Source organism: Abramis brama, assembly GCF_963993115.1.
Source record: "Abramis brama genome assembly, chromosome: 12".
In the NCBI taxonomy this organism is placed as follows: domain Eukaryota; kingdom Metazoa; phylum Chordata; class Actinopteri; order Cypriniformes; family Leuciscidae; genus Abramis; species Abramis brama.
The window spans coordinates 15,519,500-15,535,559 of NC_139974.1; the positions used below are offsets into that span (position 1 = coordinate 15,519,500).

General features: G+C 36.0%; 1 protein-coding gene across 6 annotated transcripts in view; it reads left to right on the forward strand.

Annotated features, from left to right (window-relative positions):
- cspg5b (chondroitin sulfate proteoglycan 5b) overlaps positions 1 to 16,060 on the forward strand; it is a 42,356-nt gene that overhangs the window by 1,824 nt on the left and 24,472 nt on the right. For all 6 annotated transcript variants that reach the window (XM_084131906.1, XM_084131908.1, XM_084131909.1 and 3 more), the window contains exon 2: positions 14,525 to 15,380. In XM_084131906.1, coding sequence (XP_083988032.1) covers positions 14,525 to 15,380 — 856 coding nt within the window. The remainder of the gene's footprint in view (positions 1 to 14,524; positions 15,381 to 16,060) is intronic.

The following is a 16,060-nucleotide window of genomic DNA, read 5'->3' on the forward strand; positions in this document are numbered from 1 at the left end:
CTATTTACTGTCAATAATATGCGTAACAATTGCTACAATTAAATTTAAACATTTTCATATATTTGCTAAATAAGAAATAGCCTAATTGATATTTAATTTTTTTTAAAATAAAGTTATAATTAAATAAACAGATTTATTCTTTAGAAACCTATTGATTCTGTGATCATATTATAGTATATTTCACACAGAAATAGTTAAAACATAAATAAAAAGGTAAACGCTATAACCAACAATACACTGAGTAATCTGGTAAGTTTGTGCGCACTGGGAATCTTATTTTCTCAAATAAAGACCAGGTAAGGCTAATTTTACAAACAATACACAGTGACATGACAGCAAACTGGATATAGTTTCAATCAAGAATAAATAAAAAAATGCTCATGTCTGCACTTCTGGGCACTGTCCAAATAAAGTCCCATTCCTGTCAAAATCCGAAACGTTTTTGCCAAACAGTAGTGATATATCGGTCGACCACTACTTTAAAGTCAACGCAAAATCAAAATGGACTTTGCTATACACTGTTCTTGTGGCACTCACTTATTGTGAACGATTAATTGGTGCACATTATTCCAAAGAAAAAGATGTTTGTTGTCTTTTTCAACCCCTCACCACTGACTACTTGTCAAATACACCACTTTTCACAATCTATCCATTCTTGAAAACAAGTCCTGCCCACAGCATTCTCTGATTCCTTTAGAAATAAGTGACATTAAAGAAGTAAAATGTGTTGCGAACACCATTTTAAATTGACTTCATGCACTCAGTCATGCTGAGTGCTTGAAGTATACTTGGAGAGTTCAGTCAAACATATTTGTTATCCAAGTTATTCATTTAGTTGAAATGTCTTGTGTATTGTTGACTGTTGTGCAGGGGTAGCTACTGTACCTTCTTCTGTTCATGATTTGTCTCTTTTGTTATAATTCTGAACTAGGGACAATCATTACTACAACTGAAACATGCATTGTTAGTGCTTAGCTGAAATTAGTGGACATGCTGTGACAAAAGGCTGTTACTGTACTTTGTGTTTTTGCCAAGACCTGGCACACACATCCTCAACCTTAGGAGAGAGAGAAAAAAAAGACAAAAAGGGAGGATGCATTCACAAAAATGTGCATAGATTTAGTCTTTGAACCATGCAATAACACTAGTCTGTCTGAATGTTTATTTTAAAACCTCTAAAACCAACCTCTGATCGTTTTTAGGGCACTTTCTCCCTAAAGTTGTTTAGATCCTTTCCATGCACTGCACAAGAGAGCCATCTGCCACTGCGGTCTCATAACAGCAGAGACTGTCAATGAGCATTAGCATCAACGAGCAAGTGTTAGCGCCCGCCTAGCCTGCCCATATGGAGCTCCCTGTGAGGGCCAATGGTATTTATCCTGCCAGACGCTGACACTAGAGCTGCCTACACTGTTGGAAACTTATGGAACTACATAACCTGTTGGACACTTGCTGATCTTCAGCGTCTGTGCAAAACATTACAGTCGAATTAAGCATGTCACTGATCCAATTTTGTACTTGTTCAACATTTCTAGGTTTAAACTGACAAGGGGACGATCTCTTCTGAACGCCTGATGATGTGCAGTGCACACACATTGATCATGTTTACATGCACAAGAATATTCCTGCATTGACTGGAATTTGGGCATTCTGATTATGAACACATTCAAACACATTAACCTGATTATGACAAAATGATGGTATCTAGAAATCCACATACGACAGCTTATATGGGTCAGTAACATGACGTTCATATAAGAAGTATTGTTTTATGTTTTGGTATCTTAAACCCCCAAAATGTCACAGACTATTTAAAATGGTGTTTTAATAATAATAAATTCAAAATAAAATACTATGTCATCATTTTATTTGTAAAAGCCTTTCCTATAAGCAATTTTTTTTATAAATATCAGTTTTAAAGCTTTTGAGATAAAAAAAAATGTTATGTTATGTTATGGCAATATGTTATGTTCTCAAATGTCAGGGTGGCACAACTGCAAATATAGGTCTTTTATTTTGAAGTGAAACGATAATAACAGTAAGCATGAAAATGCATAATCCAGATCATTTCAATTTATGTTTGTGGCAGAGAGAAAAGGTTTGTAGATCTCTCTCAAATACTGATAAAAATGGCTACTTTCAAGTATGGTACACATTTCATGTCATGCTGTGCAAGCAGTGTAAAATTAGGAACATTAATTTCATCATAAACCTCTTTATTGTATTTATAAATTATATGCGTGAACTTGCTAATGAAAGCAAAAGCTAATACAGACATCCAAGTAGAAGCCTATTCAAAGGAAAATTAGTTGCAAAAGTGAGGTGGCGCAAGCAGGAAGTCAGGTGGTGCAACTGCAATGAATGTCCTTATATGAATTAAAAAACATTATTTAAGTTAAATATATTTAAGCTAAGATTGTCTATTCTTTTTGTTTTTTAAATTATTGTTCTAAAATGTTAGTTTTAAGTTTAGGATGTTTTACACTTTCAAGTATTTTCATGATGATAATATTTAAATAATTATAAATAATTTTTAAATAATCAAGTAAAAAAAAAAAATGGTCACAAGGTCTTTAACCACTATGCAGTTACGTCAAAAAATTGTTAGGTATGATTGTCAGGCGTCTTGGTTGTAGTAAATTGCACGAAACATGAAAATACTAGAATATGTCTTTAATAACAATGCTCAGGGAACACAGTATAACACAGGGATATATAAACATCAACCAAGTTAAACTACGACGACATGGAACAATGAACAGGGGTCCGTTCTTCTTTCCTCGCTTAATACATCAGAGGTGATGATCTAATCATGATGCCAGATCTTCTAATCGTGATAACTGATCTCTGGCTAATTCGGTTCTTCAAACGAATTTGCGGATTTGATTAAAATATCTCGATTAAGTCATATGAGATTACTGTGCGTTCTTGTGTTCATTGGAAAGGGGAGATAGGCCTATATCGATACTTGAAACCATGATCAGCATTGTAGCGATTGGCTGTCGGCAAGACAGCAACGTAATGACATCATATTAAAAAAGAACATCACACACCTGACGAAAAACTTTAATTTCTGGACCTTTATAAGGAAGCAGCCAAGCGACCAAAACAACATAAAGGTTATAATAGATAAATGAAAAGTACTTATTTCACAATTTCTATAATTTTTTTTACAGGCTTTACATTTTTTCGTGACAGCATTAATTAGTTTCTTAAGGGTCAAGCTTTTTTTTTCTTTTTTTTTTATGGCACAGCAGACAGTATTAAAAAAAAAAAAAAAAATCTTTCAATTAGTAAAACTGGCTGTGTCTATATTATAATAGACTACACAACATTATAATATTATTTGCACATGTATTTTTAAATCATTATTATTATTTAAAATTATTATCATTCCCGGTTCATTAGGGTATCTTGTAAGAAAGTAGCGGTGGCTGGAACAGACTTTAAGTATCACCTCCGCTTAAAAAGATGCAGTTTAATTTGTTTGCATGAAATAAGTCTGCTCCCGAGAGTAGGTTTGTGTTTACGGATGAGCTTTGAAGAATTTAACAATTCTGATCATGTCAAATCGTCAACAATGAAATCCAGCTAATTGAGAAATCCACGTACAAAGAACTGACCCCAGAGGAAACTAAGGGTTTAACACAGACAGAGTAATCAAAGGAAACAGGAGAGAAAGTATAATGAATAACCATGGAAACTAAAATTCTCAGAGAAATCAGGCAAAACGGAACATGACAATAAATGAAAACGAAACTAAAACAGAATGAGATCGTGATCCGTTACAATGTTCTTGTTCATGTTGTTTTGTAAAACACTTGTACTGATATTGAGGTGGGATACGGGTAAAGTTAGGGACAGGTTTGCTGGAATGGGTAGGTTTAAGGGTTAAGGGGTAAGGGAAAGGTTAACAATAATTATACATGTCATTACAGAAATTAATTACAGATGTAATATGCAGTTATTTTTAAATACAAGTAAAATGTAAAAACACATGTATGTACATGATAAGTTCATTGTACCAAATGATTAATTTAAATGTTAGTAGTAGTTAAAGACACTTAATATAAAGTGGGACTAAAAACTCAGCACGACACAATGTATTAAAAATGATGTGGCTACAAGAGAAACATATCTTGCAAAAAGAGAAGAGATGTGATGAATCTTCTTTATTAGTTATTATTATATTGTGTTCCATTATATTGTTGCTATGCATTTCATCTTTTAAACATTTTGATGAATGCATTTTTGATGTTTTAACTGACTTGAGCTGATTATTCTTTTTGTATCAATATAATAACGTGATTTATTCTGTTTTGATAAATGTAATACTTTTACTTCATTAGAGACTGTTGCCTGAACAACTTGTATTTGTAATTGAAATGGGGAAAAAAATCCAGTATTTAGCATTTTAATGGAGTCAGGTGGTGCAACCATGTAAATTCTTGATTTAAACCAACAAATAAAGGTCAAAGCGAACAAATGGCTGAAAACTACATTGTGAATGGTTATTGTATTGAATACATTTATCTGTATACTTATGATTATTGTCTGTCTTTAAAAGTAAAATTGGATGCTAAAGATACTAAATACCTGGCCACTAAAATGCAGTAATGATAAATTAATATGTATAAAATACACAGCCATCAAATAACAATGTGTGTGTTAGGCACTGTAGACACTCTAGGGGTTATTTTAAGATTTCACTTAGACATAAAATTAGGAATATATTTACAAATATTTGGTTGTACCACCTGACATCTTTTGGGAGGTGAAGTTAATACTATTCTGTGTTTGGAAATCAGCAGATATTCCAAATAACGCTTGCGGAGACAGAAAATTCTGATTAATATAATGTAAGTGCATTTTTTTAAATCTTTTTAAAATGGATGTAATGCATATTTTGGAGTCAGGAATAATGTGTTTGAAATGTTATTTAACACTTAACTTGTTTAAAGGCTTTAAATTAATTTTTGACTTTTTTAATAATAGTATTTTAATATGTGCATGTTCAAACAAAAGTAATTCTGTATGTGTGCTACATTTTAGATGTATAATATGAAATATTATTTTATAATATACATTTATAATTTAATAAAATAAAAAAAGTTATATTCATATTCATATTAATATGAATAATAACAATAATAATGTTATATATTAATTATTATTATTATTATTATTATTATTATTAAAAGCAAACATTCATGAATATTAAGGCTTAAAAAAGGTTGTGCATTGAAAATCAGATTTTCAAATTATCTGCTCTAATGTTCATTACTGGCTGATGCATGTCCCAAAACTAAAATTTCTCAATGCACTGAGTGCAGTTTTTGACCCAAATATTTGATTAAAGTGGCATAACTATTAGTGGGTCATACTGTACAACAGTTTTGCAGGTTTCGTGGATGGGGTGCATGATTCTGGCACTGTTAATCCAACAGGTTTGGCATCTCTATATGTCTCTGTTCGGTTTCTCGCTGATACTGCTGTGAACCTACAGTACACCCTGTCCCCGATGCCAGAGACATTCATGCCAGCTCCCCTGCCAAGCAGCATCACAGTACTATTTATAAATAAACACATGAGTGCCAGTGTGTGTTTTATTCAGCAGAGCTTAGAATGACACTTGCCTTTAGGTTAAATCATCAGATTTAAAATGAAGGTGAGCTGGCTTAAATGTTGAGTAGTCTCTTGCATAAAGATCATTGGCTGCATTGTTGAACTAATTGGCAAGCATACATGGAATCTGCGCCCGCGCTGCGCCATTCACAAAGTTCAACATGTTCTCTAACCCTTGTGCATTTTAGTGATGTTGAAAATCTTTTTTTCTGTATTATTATGTGTGAAACAGATTTTTTAATAAAGAATAACATGTAGGGCAGGGAATTGGTTCTATCCATCGGTTGTTTATTGGATAGAGGCAGATCTGAATGCTAGCTAGGGCTTGCTTGCATAAACTAGTTAGCTATGCTACTAGTCTGCACTCTCAGAAGCCATCGAGTACTCAAGCGTGCAGTAACTATAATGATCAACTTCAAGCCTGCATCCTTCACATACAGACTCCATTTAACTCCACATTTAGACATACGCTCGCAAACTTCCCTAAGCACTTCCCCTTGGAGGAATCCATGCCGCTATTTTGAAGTGCGTTCAACTTCGTCAAGTGGGCGAGGGTAGTGTATTTAGACAAACCCTCGACCCCTCGATTTTGACAGAGGGAGTGAGTTTACTCAATATGTGCCTGTAGTGCAGATCCATAGACCACAATGCAACAGTTGTGGCATCACAGTAGATCGCGGTTAATTTACCCTCACTCTACACAACTCTAGTGTATGATATTGAAGTTATTTTGACATTTAACTGCATAATACTTGTAGCTACCTTAAGCTGAATGTTATAGTTTATTGTATTATCATTTTTGTTTGTGTAATTTTTTTTTTCTCCAACAGCCAAGCATACATACAGCCTATATATTAAATATTTTTTGCCTTTTTAAAAGGATAGTTTACCCATAATCTTCTGTGAAACACAAAAGATATTCTGAAAAATATGTCAGTGGGGTCCAGTGTTCTTTTGAACTTCAGAATATAGACAATTCTTTTGTTTCTCTTTATGTTCTATATTCATAATGATAATTTGTAATTCCAGTGTTAATGCATTATCTGTGTACAGGAACATTTCATTGGAGCATCTTGACATGTTCCTTCAAATATTTACCCAGATTGCAGGTCTGTTCGGGCCATCAGAAGCTTTTGACGCTTTTCTGCCGTCGGGCCAAACCGTTCTATTTGCTTAACCATTCCAACCCGTGCCGGTACGGATATGGTTTAATTTTCTACTTTGGGGCTGATAAGGAGCTCTTTGGAATGTAAAAACGATTAAAAACGCTGTATTATGTTTGCCGGGCCAGTAGTTGGCGAGGTCAAGAAACACTACATGCCTATAGACTGAACACGTAATACACATGACGTCACTGTTTTCACAAATTCACGTTTTTGTAGTTTAAACCGACAAAAACTTGCACTTTAAAACCCGTTTTCAAAAGTTTGCATTTTCAGGCCCCCAGTACGCCATTGTCATGTAAATGAATTGCCAAAATGCATAAAAAGTTTTCAGTTTTTAGTTGAAAACGGTGTTGTGTAAACAGACCCTCCAAGAGAGAAAGCTGGTGGGAGAGATGAGAGGAAGACAAGTTGACATTTGCAATTTTCTATGCTCTGCAATAAGTTTTTTACCCACTCAAGAGTGTTACATAAGCCAAAAATGTCAACTACTGAGAGAGGAACTTTATGTGCTGTTTTTTAATGAAGATGAAGAGAGAACATTGAGATGGATTACATTCAACAGTACAGTGCTGCTTTTACAGTACTGTAGCACTAAAGCTTTATGTTTACATTGGTCTTCATTGATATTATTAAATTACTATCCTAATTATATATGATATTGATTGTAAATAGAGGCAACAGTGAGATAATGAAGAACGCATACTTTCACACACTCTTACAAAATTTAAATGTCTCACTGGTGAGGTCATGAGAAAATAGTTCTCTTCTCTATTCCTTTATCACTCTCAATCATCTTACCCCCCCCCCCCCCCCCCCACACCTCACTATTCCCCTCTCTCTTGCGATCTTGACATGCTTACTAAACAGGCGACTGAAACCCCTCTCAAAGGCTTTGGCACTGGGCGGAAAGAGAAACGCACTCTCGCTGTCACATTTTCTCATCTTCACTCCATTACAGCTTGTGTTTTTTGTGTTATTTTTCTTTCAGCGTCTCTTTTTCCCCAACCTCTCTTTTCTGTCAGCTGAACCCTTTGAAAATCAAAACAACTGTTTTCCTCTTGTAGCCTCTCTCTTGCTCTGTCTTTGTGTCGTGACAGTGTTTTATATTCATCAATCCAGTGACTCTGTATCATTTAGCCTTTAAATATTTCAAAATAGATTTAAAAGGATACAAATATTGCATTTATATTAAACTCTGTGCTGGTGGGAACCTAGATGAGAATTTAATCGAGTACTTTAACCTCACGTGAGGCACGTGAGAAATGATTCATGCATACACGGTCATCTCCGTTTCCCTCTCATGGGGGACTGTGTGAATATATGAATGGGAGAAAGAGAGGAAGTGATTCAAGTGGATAGGACAGAGGGGTCTCTGTTTTACATGGCTTTTGAGATGTTCCAAAATGGCAGCCTCTTTACATTGCTTCTTGGCAACTTTGTGTGTGAGTGTCTGTTAGGGGTTGATGTGTGACTTGCATTTAATTTACAATGAAGAGGAATTAAACCATGAAAACTGAATTTCACAGTGTCAGTCAAATACTTTAAAGTATATTGTTAAAAGTCATTCAGTAAAATTTTACTAAATATTCCTCAATTCTGCTTTTTGAGACTGTTTGAATTTAAATGATCAGAATTTATTTGACAAGTGTGCACAAATACAAGGATATTTAAATGCTCATGTTTGCATGCTTTATTATATATATCAAATTTTGTATTAATTTATTGTTTTATTGTATTTATTTAATAGGCTTATTTATTTAAAACACACTACCTTTCAAAAGTTTGGGGTCAGTTAGAAATTTTAATAAATTAATACTTATATTCCGCAAGGAAGCATTGAATTGATTAAAAGTGACAGTAACAACATTTTATAGGCCTAATACTACAAATGATTACGGTCACACTTTAGATACAAAATAAACTACGACTATTGCTGCAAACTCCTAATTATTGTTTATTAATTAGTTAGTAATGTAGTTGTTAAGTTTAGGTATTGGGCAGGATGCAGGGATGTAGAATTTGGTCTTGCAGAATAAGGCATTAATATGTGCTTGCTTTATAAGTTCTAATAAACAGCCAATATCCTAGTTATACACATGCTGATAAGCAACTAGTTAATAGTGAGAATTGGACCCTAAACTAAAGTGTTGCCAATATTTCTATTTCATATGAATAGAAAGTTCAAAACAACAGGTTTTATCAAAGAATCCTGAAAAGGAAAAGTTTTTACCGTTTAATTGCACAAACTGCACAACTGTTTTCAACAATGATAATCAAATGTTCCCTGAGCACCAGATTAACAGAATGATTTCTGAAGGATCACGTGACACTGAATACTGGAGTAATGATGCTGAAAATTCAGCTTTGCATCTCAGGAATAAATTACATTTTAACATATATTCAAATAGTTACACTAAATGGTAATAATATTTCACACATTTTACACAATTACTGCATTTTGATTAAATAAATGAAGTCTTGGTGAGCACAAGAGACTTATTTCAAAAGTAAAAAAAAAAATCTCACTGAGCCCAAACTTTTGGATGGTAGAATATTTATTTCATAATATAATATATTAGACAATCAGGAATTGAAATGTCAATGTGTGTTCATATTGTCAGGGTTCTGTCACTTCTGTCTAGTCTATTTCTTGGTTTTGTGACATAGCCCTGACACTCATGTTTTGTCTTGTCTGTGTGCCTTATTTCATGTGCTTTCATGCCGTGTTTTGTCTTGTGCTGTGTAGCACGCATCTTGTGCTTACACTAGCTGTGTGCTTTCATGTTGTCATGTTTTGTGTGAACACGTGGCTTATGAGTGTTCTCATTGGCTGCGTGTTCATGTCTCATTTTGTGTGAGCACATGGCTTGTCATGTGTTTCCTTTTGCCATGTGCTCTTCTGTCAATTTGTCTTGCCCCACCCATCTTGTTACCTGATTATTGATTCATTTGACCCACCTGTCCTCCCTCGTTACCTGCTTTGTTTGCTCTCCCTATTTATTCTCCTTGTGATTTCAGTCCTGTGCTGGTATGTTGTCGTAATTCTACCTTCAAGAGGTAATTCTAAAGTCAAGTCGGTCTTGTTTTATTTTATTAATAAAGAAGCCCTTGTTTCCTGCACTTGAGTCCTCGCCTCATCTCCTCAACCCCAAACCCTGACAGAATAAACCAGCCAATATGAGGTCTCAGCGGAAGATGGGACCACACCATCCACCAGTCTCCACTGTCTCCAGCCCTCTCTACCAATGCATGCTCCAATTCAAGACCTTGAGTTCCCTTCGTCAACAGGGGACTAATGTGAGGGAGTTTGCTCTTGAGTTCAGCGCTGCTACAGAGGGACTGGAGTTTAATGATGTGGCTCTTAAGGACTTACTAAGCTATGCCCTTGATGAGCCCCTTAACTGGTGGAGAATGAGAGGGCTGGATCACTTGACATTTGGGGAATTCGTGGATTTCCTCGATCGTCAAGGGAATCCTTCAGCTAAAGAGGCTGCAGTTCCCCCAGAGGTGGCCGTGAATGCTGCAGTTCCCCCAGAGGTGGCCGTGAATGCTGCAGTTCCCTCTGAGGCAGCAAAAGCGGAGGAAGAGAAGGAAGGCTTCCTCCATCTCAAGAAGCCTGGTGGCCCCAGAGCTCCCTGCTCTCCACAATATGACCACACAGCTTCTTGCCCTGCTGGCTCTGCCCAAGCTGCCTGTCATGCCGGCTCGGCTCAAGCTCCTGGAGTCCGTCCCTGAGCAGCCCGCTGTCGTCCCTGAGCAGCCTGCTTTCACAGAAACGGCCAAGGAGGTCATCCCAGAGCCGCCCGAGTATCTTGCCTTGCCAGCTGTGCCTGCCCGTTCAACGCTGTCTGCTGTGCCCTTGCCATGTGCTCTCCTGTCAATTTGTCTTGCCCCGCCCATCTTGTTACCTGATTGATTAATTTGCCCCACCTGTCCTCCCTCGTTACCTGCTTTGTTTGCTCTCCCTATTTATTCTCCTTGTGTTTTCAGTCCTGTGCTGGTTTCGTCGTTGTAATTCTACCTTATATGTTCCTCCTGTCTGTTTTCTAGTCGTCTAGTCTAGTCTATAGTTTATGATGTCTGTTTTATTTTATTAATAAAGAAGCCCTTGTTTCCTGCACTTGAGTCCTCGCCTCATCTCCTCAACCCCAAACCCTGACACACATGAGGTGCATTGCATTAGATTGGATTACAGCATCAAGAGTAAATGCCTCTAAAAGACAATCAATTAGGTCAGTGAGATTTTTCCAGTGTAAGAGGAATTCCCCATTGTGTGTTTATCTTTGTGCATTAAAGCTTACCCATCTCTCTCCAGACTGACCAATGCAAGTCTCAACCTACAGCCCTTAATCCTAATCTGAATCAGTCAGGAGGGTACATTAGTAAATCAGAGCTCCTAATCCAGCTACCACAAGCCGCTTTGGAAAGAAATCTGGGGCCTCGCGCACAGCAGTGTATAATTAAGCAGATTTGTCTGTGTGTCTGTGTGTGTGTGTGTGTGATACTTAGTATGTGTTTTGTCTTTTGTTCTCTCTCTGCATGACTGTGGAGTTGCTGAGTTTGCAGTATGGTAACAAGTAATTGATTGCGAAGGTGTTCTTATGCCACTTGGATTTCTCACAAACTAAAATCTTACTGATTTCTCACACACTAGGATTTTAGGATGCTTCGCTAAGTAATGGAAAAGTGAATGATATATTATGATTCTGGTTTTTATTTAATTTTTTATATATATGATTACATTTTTTTTAATATATATATATATATATATATATATATATATATATATATGGTAACAGGTTATTATGGTAACAAGTATATATAAGACTGGAGTAATGGTGCTGAATATATACAGTACAGGTCAAAAGTTTGGAAACATTACTTTTTTTATATTTTTTAAAGAAGTCTCTAATGCTTATCAAGGCTGCGTATATTTGATCAAAAATACAGAAAAAAAACCAGTAATATTGTGAAATATTATTACAACTTAAAATAATAGTTTTCTATTTGAATATACTTTAAAAAATAATTTATTCCTGTGATGCAAAGCTGAATTTTCAGCATCATTACTCCAGTCTTCAGTGTCACAGTTGACATCCAGTCTATCACATGATCCTTTAGAAATCATTCTAATATTCTGATTTATTATGAGTGTTGGAAACAGTTCTGCTGCCTAATATATTTGATGAATAAAAGGTTAAAAAGAACGCCATTTATTCAAAATATAAAAATATTTTCTAATAATATAAATCTTCTTTACTATCACTTTTTATCAATTTAACACATCCTTGCTGAATAAAAGTATTGATTTATTTTTTTTTAAAAAGAAAAAAATTACTGACCCCAAATTATTGACCAGTAGTGTATATTGTTGTTACAAAAGATTTCTATTTTTAAAAAATGTGCTGCTTTTTTTATTTTTAACTTTTATTCATCAAAGTATCCTAAAAAAGTATCACAGGTTATAAAAAAATATTAAGCAGCAGAACTGTTTCCAACTTTGATAATGAGTCATCATATTAGAATGATTTCTAAAGGATCATGTGATAGACTGGAGTAATGATCCTGAAATATATATATATATATATATATATATATATATATATATATATATATATATATATATATCCAGTCTTCAGTGTAACACGATTATTATTATTATTATTATTATTATGAATGTTGAAAGAGTTGTGCTGCTTAATATTTTTGTGTAAACTATGATAATTTTATTCCAGGATTCTTTGAATAGAAAGTAGGGATGCACGATGATATCGGCACAACATCGGTATCGGCCGATAAAAGCTTTAAATGACCATCATCGGCATCGGCCGATATGAATATTTCTGCCGATGAGCCTTGCCGATAGGGTGGCGTGTTTCCTATGTGCACGTGACGACCGTGAACATAGCATGAGTGCCAGCAACTTAAACTTCCAACATGTGGAGGCATTTCGAGCATGAGCCGGTTTGGTTTGAAATGTGCTGGGGACAGAGACGCATTCGCAAGTGCATTTTCAGAAGTGCTGGGTACAATGATGCAGAATTTTTTTTTCTCTTTCGTGCAGATCATGTTTTGAAAGACGATGTCCTGTAGCTTACTAATGTAAGCTCTCCAAGCTACTATGCTCTCCACAGAGCATAAAATATTCATTTTATTTTATTTTTCGTGTTCGCATTTATGAGGAAAAACAGTGAGAGTTCTCGGTTACGGACGTGACCGCTCTGAAAGCGGCACTAAAAGAGACTGCTTTCACAGAGACCTCAAACAGAAAGCACAAAGCCTTTCTAAGTGAATTTCGTTTTGTATTAATTGTATCTTAATTTTAATCAATGTTTCATCGACCAATTGCCTGGATTTAATAAATAATAAGTAAAGCAGATAATAGATAATAGATATCACGACACGGAGGCGTGCGCGTGAACTGGAGTTCGTCTCATAAATGAAACGAAACTCAGCATAGCCTACTTGCCTCACAGACCTGAGAAGAAATATATATATTATCTACAGAACGTTTGAAATCATATTTTTAAACAGAACAATTCAAAACGAAAGAAAACTATGTAATCCGAAATGTGCATTTCTCTCTGGCGCGTTCACTAGCCTACTCCGAAGATCGCGAGTCAGTCAACTTCATCTTTGCAGCCGACACAGAAAACACTTGTTTATTAATAAACAATTAAAATGTCTCCTTGCTATATTTGACATATTCATAATAATTACTTTTGCGCTTCTTTGTGACAGCTTTTAGTTGCTTTATTGGCAGCACCACCCTTACATGTTACATGAACGGGTCACCACCGCATCAGCACCGAAAACAGGGGAGCATTTGGTAGACCTGTTCAAGTAGGAGAAGATGTAAATTTTTTATTTGAAAATTTATTTTTATTTATTTTACTCCTAAGGACTGAAGTTTGAAGTCTGAATTTAAAAATAAAATGTGGCACTGGCATATCATTTATTCTCCAAGTGAAATAATTTACCTATTTTTCAGGGGTGAATGTCTGTCCACATTTGTTAAATTATACATTTATGGTAGAATCAAATGTTGTTTTGTTTGTCTTGTGTATTGCCTTATCTACAACACATGAGTGTAATATGGTAAAGGTAGTATTTGTATTTGTATTTATTTTGATCTCCATTAGCTGTAACAAGTACAGCTATTCTTCCTGGAGTCATACCAACATGCTTCTCTTCAAACAATTTTACACCAGTTTTTCCCAACACCACACACCTAAACAATATTTAAAAACATAGGCATATCTAAACACCACAAACCCCCCCACAGGAGAGAGACTTGGATTTCCCTTCAGTAAAATGAAAGTGTAAATATATCAGGGGGAAAATGTGTATATATCGGTATCGGCATCGGACAAAATTCGTTTGAAAATATCGGCATATCGAATATCGGCCAAAATGCAATATCGTGCATCCCTAATAGAAAGTTCAAAAGATTTTTTTTATTTATTAAAGAACATATACAGCATTTATTTGTAATAGAAATATTTTGTAACATAATAAATGTCTTCAGTGTCACATTTGATCAATCTATTGCATCCTTGCCGAATAAAAGTATTAGTTTCTTTAAAAAAAAAAAAGAATGGTATGTGAAAACTGGAGTAGAAATGGAGAAATTAATTCCCAATATTGGTAAATAAATTGAATTGAACAATCAGCAAATATAAATTGAGGTATAAGGTTGTCAATAACTTTTATTTTATTTGTATTTTTTTCAGGCATTTCATTTATCTCCAATTCTACTGGCACTAACTCCTCAGACTTGAATGGGGTTGGACTTAAGCCTGCACTTCCTGTTGAGGTCACACCTATTGCCCAGGCCCACATTCACTCTCGGAAACCACGAGCTGGGGAGGAGTCCGGCAGTGGTGGAGAAACCTCAACCAGTGCTGTGAAGGAAATCAGTGTTGATTCAGCCGAAAGGGAACACCTCATTGACCTGCCGAGAGATGGCATAGCTGCCTGGCTGCCCACTCTGGCTGAACCCCGGGCACTTGGCTTGTCCCAGCTAGACTTTAGCGAAGAGGGAATTGAGGATAGTGCCCCTCACTGGAAGAGTGAGAGACTACAAGCAGATGGGACGTTGTTTGATGAAGTCACGATTCCTCCTCCTGAGTTTACCCATTCCCAACCAGAAGAAATGATCACAGTGAATTTTTACAACCCTTCTCACCAACAGCACGTTGTCCATGATCCTCCTCCTTGGGTTCAGGAGCTCCAGGGAGGAGATCCAACCTCCTGGACACTTTCTGATTTTTATGATTATCTGTCACCAGACTATTCACCCACCGAAGTTTACCTAGAGGAGAGCCAACCAACGCCACCTGACATGGATGATGAAAACGTTCCTCTCGTTGCCAGCGCGGTTCCCTCCAACACAAGAGTTTTGAACCCTGATGATGGTGGATCTGGAGAAACTTCACCTGGAGTATCGGACATGCTTGACAACTCTGGTTGTCTTCTTGGATTTGTGCGTATCAACAGCACATGTGTCTCACCGTGCGACATCTTCACCAGTTACTGCTTCAATGGGGGACAGTGTTATGTGGTTGACGGTATTGGCGCCTTTTGCCGGTAAGACGCATGCATGTGCATAAAGGCCCCTTCACAGCAAGAACAATAAATATGACAATAACTAGTGACATTCTGTTTTTCATAAGCCGTGCTGCAGTTGTCATCTGCCACTTTAAATGCTCAAGCTCTTTAAAGTCGATTGGATTCTGTCAATATTATCATTCATTGGCTGGAAAAATTGGTTTTGAAAGTGATTATCTTTCCCCTGTGTTGTTATTGTTATAGCTGTGGTGTGGACTTCCCCATTCTCATAGAATTAGAATGATTATTAGGCTAAAACTTTATGGTTATAGTTTTTGTCCTTGGTGTGAACGGGCTTTTGACAGTGACAGTTATCTCATTAAGGTCATCATAATGCACTCCAAAAATATGTTCAATGGACTTATTCTGCTAGAAATCTACAGCATCTGATTAAATACTGATGAGTTTGAAGATGTAACTCAATCCTTTGGTTGTGTTCATACATCTGTTCAGGGTGCGGGATTATGTTTGTTTTACATTTTCAAGAGAAGCTTAGTGCTGGTCTCTCAAATGTCCCAAAGTCAACTGTTGGGATTGAAGACGGATTGAGTCTCAGTTGAAGGCATCTCTTGGGAACAGTAGTAAAACGGCCTATCCTCAATGATCTTGAAACTGGGCCAAGCTCATGCAAACATGTGGGTCTGGGCTAACCAGGTCAT